This window comes from Hipposideros armiger, unplaced genomic scaffold (genome assembly GCF_001890085.2).
Source record: "Hipposideros armiger isolate ML-2016 unplaced genomic scaffold, ASM189008v1 scaffold_133, whole genome shotgun sequence".
NCBI lineage: Eukaryota > Metazoa > Chordata > Mammalia > Chiroptera > Hipposideridae > Hipposideros > Hipposideros armiger.
This window is the reverse complement of record NW_017731483.1, coordinates 3,444,490-3,452,619: the sequence shown is the minus strand read 5'-3', so window position 1 is coordinate 3,452,619 and position 8,130 is coordinate 3,444,490. Positions and strand designations below refer to the sequence as shown.

The window sequence follows — 8,130 nt, the reverse complement described above, 5'->3', positions numbered from 1 at the left end:
TGCTTTGCTAGTATTCCCTTGCAAGGTTTTAGATTTTGGCTAGAGTATGGGACAGCTAGACTTGGGTCATTGTAGGCAGAGTGGGTTTTGAAAGGACTCCGGTGGAAAAAAATTTTCTCATTCTCTCTTAGAAATGATAATCCAGTTTTTAGGCCTGGGCTATTCAAAAGAAGGAATGTGTTCAGTAGATGTGGTTTTATAACTTTATAAAAGACAAAAATCGTTAAAAAAAAAAAGCACCATCCCATAACTAAAAATTTAAGCAAGCTTCTCATTCAGAAAAATACAGTATACATTCAGATATATAAGTCAGCAATATCTTTGATTCTGAATGCCCCCAGAATGTCTAAGTGATGCATAGCAGGACCTTACTAGACCTGACCCATAAGTAGAGAAAGATACAAAAGAAACGGAACCATATAGAGACGTGTAAAAGAATGGGGAGGAGGGGCAGGCAAAAAGTAGAGTTGTCTTTATGGCTCCCCCTTTGAGGTTCCTCTGACTCCTTTTAAGAACACAGAGTTCCTGTTGCTGGGTTTTATATTGAACCAGACTATAACTGTTAATTCTATTGAACAGAGTGAAATAATTTTTTTAATTTTTGATTTCTTTTTTCCTCTCAGGCCCAGATAGGTAATAATAATAGATCATCTGGAAGATGGACTCATCGATACTATACAGCCAACAAAAACGTTACCTGTAGAAATTGTGACAAATGTGGCCATTTATCAAAAAACTGCCCCTTTCCACAAGTATGTGAAATATTTAATGTTTCTTTTTACCTTGTTGAAATCAAAATCTTAGGGTTGAAATTCTGTAACCTTAGAATTCAAATTTTATGTAATGTATGTGTTAAATTTCTTGTTAAATTTTCATGTAAGTCATAACTTAGGATAGGCGTAGAGGAAGTACAACAAATTTAGAGTCAGAAAAACCTGGACTCGATTTCAGCTTTCCTTTAGTAGTTGGACAACTTCAGGCAAATCATTTCATTCTCTGTGACTCTGTTTTCTTGTGTATAAAATGAGAAGATTGAATCAGGTGATTCCTGAGACCCTTTTCACTTCTAAACCTTCTACTTTATGAGACAGCTTGTTTCATCATGGGATAATTTTCATTGTTAAAAAATTATAATTTTAGTCATTTATAAATGTTTACTGATGTAAATTAAACAGATACATCAACCTTTGGAACAACAGAACTAAAGCTCTTAGATATTCTCTGACGCATAGTAAGCGTTTAACAAACATTCCTTCTATTATCTACTCCCTTTTCCAAATGATTGTCTTTCAAATAGCTCTCATGTTTCCTCTTTGTCTTTGCTTCTCCAGGCAAAGCAGTCTCTTTCTGTATCTGTTTCTCCTATGACTCCCTTCCCAGGTCCTCATCATGCTACTTTCCCTCTCAGATGTATTCCACTTTGTCAATATTCCTACAACACAAGACATCAGATGGAGATGCCAGCTGATAGTACAGGCAGGCCAATAAGCCTTTTTGGCAACCACAAGATACAGATAGCTTGTGTTAAAGCTCTGATTTCAGACATTTTGCTTGATTTTATAACTATGCTCCAGGGTTGACCTTCACTGGGATCTCAAATGGGAAATAACTTTGTATGGAATTATACAGAAAAAGAAAAATTAATCTTCTCACGTTTAAGACTGAAGTATTTTGCTAACGAGATTTTCTGTTTGTCTGCCACATAGAAAGTCCGCCCCTGCTGCCTCTGCTCCGAGAGAGGACACCTCCAGTATGCCTGTCCAGCACGCTTTTGCTTTGACTGTTCTCTGCCTATGTCTTCTGCTCACAGATGTTTTGAAAGACCTTCCTGGAGAAAGCGATGTGACCGATGTGACATGATAGGCCACTATGCTGATGTGAGTATCCTTTGTATAACGAATTGATCATGCTTTGAGGGCAATGTGCTAATTTGTAACTACCTGTCAGCTTACCTAAAAGAATGCTTACTCTGTACTCTATACAATGATAGCCATATGCCTTTGGCCGCTGATCATGTAAAGCCGTGCTCTAATATCTCAGGATAGGGATCCTATGGAATGATTCGTCAGGAGGCAGCATCAACAAATATTGTAAAACCATGCTAGCCCCTTTTGCTTAATGTGCTTGCTAAGTAGAAGTTGAAATTAAAGAGATATGTAATAGATATCATGTAAAATTTATGTGCCTATAACTGCATAGTTCGATGAAAACATATACACATTTAGCAATTGTGTACCAAGGTCCATATGGAGCCTGACTTGATGCTGCTTACTGATGGCTCTTCTTGGTGCAATAGTCTTAGGCAGGAAGGACAAGCCACCAGTACTTGGAATCTGCTCATCTTAGTTCTTTCTTTAGATTGGAAAAAAAATAAATTTGAAGGCGTTTCAGTTACTGGTAGCACATTAAATTTTAGCATATTGTTATTTTGCTTCATATTATAAATGTCTGTGACATTGTAAATGTCACAGTTTCAAAGACCAAAAGGGTTATAGAAGTAAGCATCTAAAAAAAACTAAGAATCTTTTCCCTTTAATTTATAGTTCCCAAAGACATGATACAAAGCACAAACATTTTTCTCATTTATAATTGAAGTGTGCTTACAGCCTTTTGCTCAATAAATTAATATGGCTTACTGTTGAGATGAATGTCAGAGTAAAACAAACTAGAATATGAATGTGTAGTAAATGTATTTCTTATGTAAATATATAACAATTATTGATTGTACTTTTTAAAGGGTCTTTTTATACGAATAAAAATAGGATTACTCTCCTACTCTCTGACTAACAACTTGATTTTTTTCCACTTTGAAAAATTTGTGAATGTGTCTCTATATCAGCTCATAAAGATCTATCTATCTTTTTTTTTTTAAGATTTTCTTGGGGAATTGGAGGAGGGGTACAGCATTGGGGAATTGGGGAAGGGGAACAGACAAGTTGCTGTCCTTTTGTTCTTCAGTCTAGTTGTGGAGGACCGCTTCACTGGCCCATGTTGGTATTATCATTGCACTCTTCTCAGGTGAGGCAGATTGGTCGCCGGCCATTGGATGGCAGCTCACGCCAGCTGCTGGCTGCTCACGCCAGCTGTCAGCCACTCACTGTAGCTCAGGGCAGCCCACTGCAGGCCTACTGCAGCCTACGCCATCGCCAGCGACTCAGGGCAGCCCAGCTCCAGGTCGATCTGTTGTTCACCATCTTAGCTGTAGAGGGCGCAGGGTCACTGGCTGTCATGTGGGATCCGAACCGGGGCCCTCCTGCTCAGAGCTGGCACTCCCAAGCCAACTTTTTTTTTTGAAGAAGTGTCACACTTTATTTTTACAGCATGTCCCTTTTTATATTGAACAGTTGACCATCCCAAGCCAACTCTTAACCAACGCACCACTCGGCCCGCTCAAGATCTATCTTTCTAATGGCCAACTTGCATTCCATTGTATGCATGTACCAGTTTACCCAGCCATCTCTCTACCAATACATTTAGATTTATATTGTTACCCATTTTTTTAAGCAAAGAATGCTACAGTAAACATCTTTATATCTGCATACATGTAAGAGTATTTCAGTAAGTCAAATTCTAAATGGAATTGTATAATTAAAGGATATGTACATTTATGTCTGGATAAATATTGCCAAATTGCTCTTCTAGAAGATTATACCAGTGTATCCACCTGCCAGCAGTATTTAAGAGTGTTCTCACCACTAACTGTAATCGATTTTTTTAAATGTTGGCCAATCAAATAAGGAGAAAATGTTTTATTGTGATATTTGATATGTTATAAAACTTATAGTTTTCATTTGTGTTTCTTAGGCCACTAGTGAGTGATATTGAATATGATTCTTAAGAATAGAGAATATATAGAACATAGGGATAGAAGTTGTCATTTCAAAGTAGTTTAAACTTATTTTTCACAAAAATAGTAAATCCTAAGTTATCTTAGTTTTATCCTATTGTCTGCCTTAAGTTGTCAATTATAATTTTCTTAGCAAGATTTTCTAGTTTGGCAGCTACGTTTGGTAGCATATTTCTTTTCTTTTTTCTTCCAAAGAATTCTTACAAATATGGTCTTTTTGCCCATAATAATAGAAGGGGCTCAGACATTATCATGAGCAGTTTTTTAAAATTAAGAAGTGTTTTAGTACGAAACAGTCAAGAATGATTCGTAAAAAGTTATATACTCAGCTCTGAATTAAATCCATAGCCCTTTCTGCTTAACATCTTAATTTTGGCCTCTAATATATGTTAAACTCTTTATCTAAAAATGGCCTTGAGGATTAATAACCCCAGTGAATATAAATTTTTAAGATAGCGTTAGGCTATGGCTGACTTCAGACAAGACAGCACCCTTTCCCCTGAATCTGCCAAGATCTACTGTTGTGTGTTTTTGTTTTGTTTTGTTTTTGTAATTACCTGCTGAAGGTTCTGGACACTAATTGACCTTTTTCCAGCCTGCCCAACTGGGATAGCATCCCCTTGGTGCCCACTCACACTTGGGTTCCACTGACTCCTTCTGAAGAAGCTTAGAGTCTCCACCATCCCAGAAACTCTTCATGACGATTCACTTGGAAGCAGCCATGCTGGCCCTGGGTTGCTGGAACCTGAGCCAGTCCCATACATGCTTTAAATCTGTCTTAAAACCTGACCCACCACAGAAAATGTGGTTTCCCCTGCAGCCCTCCCAAATGCTTGCTGCTCACTCTTTCTTGACCCACATGCCTCTGAATTAGGTTAAGTAGGATTAACTTCTTTCTCACTTGCCATGGCTGCTTCTAAATCATTACTCTTCCCTCTTCATGTCGGTGTCTTTGGCTTATTTAAGGCTCACACCTTCTGACAATACTGTCCTCCACCCATCTTTGTCATGTTCATCCTCCCACAGACTGGACTTTTTGCTCATTCACAGAGGATTTCTGAAGCCCTGGGTAACTATAGATACCCTAACCTTTAATAAATTAAGGAGATCAAGAAACTTCCATTTTCACGTTATACATCCCTATAAGCCACACCACGGATCTCTGTAATGCCAGAGTACCAGTTATATGCACAAAGAGAATTTATAATGAAAACTGACTAGTATTTATATTCTTGCTGTAATGAAGAATCTGGATTTTCTCTTTCCTGAACTCTACTTGAAAAATGCCTCCCTTGTTAACTACTGTACAAAAGTATTCAATTCCAGAGTTTTACAATGTAAAGGATAGAAAGGGCTCAAAGCCTACTAAAGTCCAACCAGCATCTTCCAAAGGAAGAGAAGGCATATCTGAAGAAGTGGTAGATTAAAAAAGGAATCAGAGATGACCCCAGAAACCAACTCACTATAAGAAATAGAAGGAAACTTGAGAAAATCCTAATTCATTCTTCACAGTATGAATAGAGAAGATAGAGGAGAAGCAATCCTAAGCAAAATGATCAAAAGACCACAAACTCAATATGAGGGAGAAAAAAGACCCACATCTAAACATATGCTAGTGAAATTTCTGAATGTCAAACAAAAGTCATACAAACATCAAGACACAAAAAACCCCACAATTTTACACACACACACACACACACACACACACACACACACACACACACACACACCAAGTTTGCATCAAACTTCTCCTGTGCAATACTAAATGCCAGAAAGCAGTGGAGAAATCTCCAGAGGCTAGAACATTCTGAGAAAAACAGATGACAAAGCCAATGTTATTCATTTGTAAATTTATTGGAAAAGTCAGAGAATAAAATAAGCAGCAATAGTGTACACACTTAAATACTTCCTGTTAATCTGTTTTTTAAATGAATATAAATTTTAGAAAAAATTATTTAAAGAACAGATACAATTTAAAAACTATAATAATGTGGACAATAGAGAATTCCAATAAAATAAAAGTTTGTTTTAATTATAAAAAAAGCCATGTAATTTCTAGATTTCTAATTTAAAATGAGGCAAAGGAAACTTAAACAATATAATAAATGATAGGGGAAAAATAGCAACAGCAAGAATGTGTAAAAAAACAAAAGGTATGAGGACAAAATAAGACCAAATATATGAAGTATCTCAATATGTAAATGTATTGGATTAAACACTCTTATTAGAAAACAAAGACACCAGTTTCAGAAACTGTAAAGGAAAAGGGGGGATAGATTTAACTAAAAAATTTTATCCAGAGACCATTAATAAAATTAAATGACAAACCACAACTTGGAAAAGATTTTTATAAAATATGTGGTAGGATAGTTATCTGTAATATATAAAAAGCCCTTACAAATTAAAAGGAAGAAAGAAAAATGCCTCAACAATAATAATATTCAATGTTAGGAAAGTTTGCTGGGCAAGTACATTTGGATAACCTTTGTGGGGTTCAGTTATGGATTTTTGCAAAGATATAGCTGCAAGAATGTTCATCTCAGAGCTGTTTAAAATAATGAAGCTTTCAGGCAACCCCAATATTTTTTTTTAAGATTTTTATTGGGGAGTTGGGGGATGGGAACAGCACTGGGGAATTGGGGGAAGGGGAACAGACAATTTGCTGTCGTTTTGTTCTTCAGTCTAGTTGTGGAGGATGTTGCTTCACTGGCCCAAGTTGGCACCATCATTGCACTCTTCCCAGGCGAGGCAGATCAGTCGCCGGCTTCTGGACGGCCGCTCACTGCGGCTGCTGGCCGCTCACGCTGGCTGCTGGCTGCTCACTGCGGCTGCTGGCTACACACGGTAGCCCATGGCAACCCACTGCAGCAGGGGCTGCAGCCTACGCCGTCACCAGCGACTCACAGCAGCCCAGCTCCAGGTTGAGCTGTTGTTCAGCATCTTAGCTGTGGAGGGCAGTGTCAACTGGCCCTCATATGTGGGATCCGAACTGGGGCCCTCTGGCCTCCCAAGCGAGTTCTTAACCATCACGCCACTCAGCCGGCCCCAGGCAACCCCAATATTTAACATGGCAGCTGATTTACGTAATTTACAATATGTCCCATATAATGGAGTACGCTTCAGCCATTTAAAAAATGATGTAGAAATAAATATTGAATATGAAGAAGTTACTAATCCATTAAATGAAATGCATAAGTTACTGAACAGCATATGAAGTATAATTCTGTTTTTATATAAATATACATATTTATATATGTATGTAGATTTGCATAGAAAAAAGTCTGGAATGAAGTGTTCCAAAATGTTTACTGTAATTATGGGTGCTATAAGAAAAAAAGGCAAAAAATTAATAATAATAATAATGATAATAATAAATAAAAGAAAGAAAGAAAGGCAAGAGGGAAAGGCTAATAAGGAAGCCGAGATCGTTGTCATTGTTTAAACATTGTGGGAGAAAGGAATCAAGAAGCTTACGCAAACTGAAGAAAGGTAGATCAACTTTGAGAATGGCGTGGAATACTTTGTTTTTCATCAGCGATCAAGATATTTAAGTTATTTTATTCCAAAATGTAACTTTAAAATATGAGATCAGATTTATCTCATCAAATATTCCTTTCTATATATTTTGAGCAGCTCAAAACATTATTGAGTGGACCTCAGCCGAATATAAAAATAGGTACATGTAGTAGATGTTCATTGATATTTCTGAATTGTTTTCTACAAAGAAATTGGCCACAAGCAGCTATGTCCTAACAAAAATTTGCATTTTTGTATTTTTGATTTGTCCTTTTCTTTTAGTTTTTTGTTTTTGTTTTCGTTTTGTTTCTTACTCTCTTATCTACAGATCGCTTAAACTGAGAGTTTTTGCTTTCTCCTAAGTTTGGCCACATCCAAGTGTTAACCACTGTGCAACAGATTTCACTTATTTCAGCTACCTTCCAATTGCCTCATGATCAATTTTTACATCAGAAGTATAGAGAAGGCCAAATTGACATCATCACCGCAATAATTAATACAACTGTGTACTTGCTGTGTGTCAGGCATTGTTCTACAGACTTCATACTTATCAACTCTTTAACTGGCACAATAGCCCTTTGTTATCCCCGTTTATTCATGAGAGAACACACAGAGATGTGTAACCTGTCCAAGATAGTCAATAGGTGAGCCAAGATTTGAAGCCAACCTTTTGACTCCAGAGTTACTGATTTTAGCTACTACGTTATCATGCTTCGTTTTATTGGCTCTCATGTTGCTTTACTTTATAATATCTTTAACAATTAGCA

The 8,130-nt window shown here is 37.0% G+C and overlaps 1 protein-coding gene across 1 annotated transcript in view; it reads left to right on the top strand.

Annotated features, from left to right (window-relative positions):
- Window positions 1-623: 623 nt before the first annotated feature.
- Window positions 624-8,130, top strand: part of LOC109386392 (zinc finger CCHC domain-containing protein 7-like) — a gene marked incomplete at its 5' end in the record, with an annotated part of 37,222 nt that continues 29,715 nt past the window's right edge. Inside the window, 2 exons of the mRNA XM_019649477.1 lie at window positions 624-752; window positions 1,707-1,877. Of these exons, the coding sequence (XP_019505022.1) occupies window positions 624-752; window positions 1,707-1,877 (300 nt within the window). The remainder of the gene's footprint in view (window positions 753-1,706; window positions 1,878-8,130) is intronic.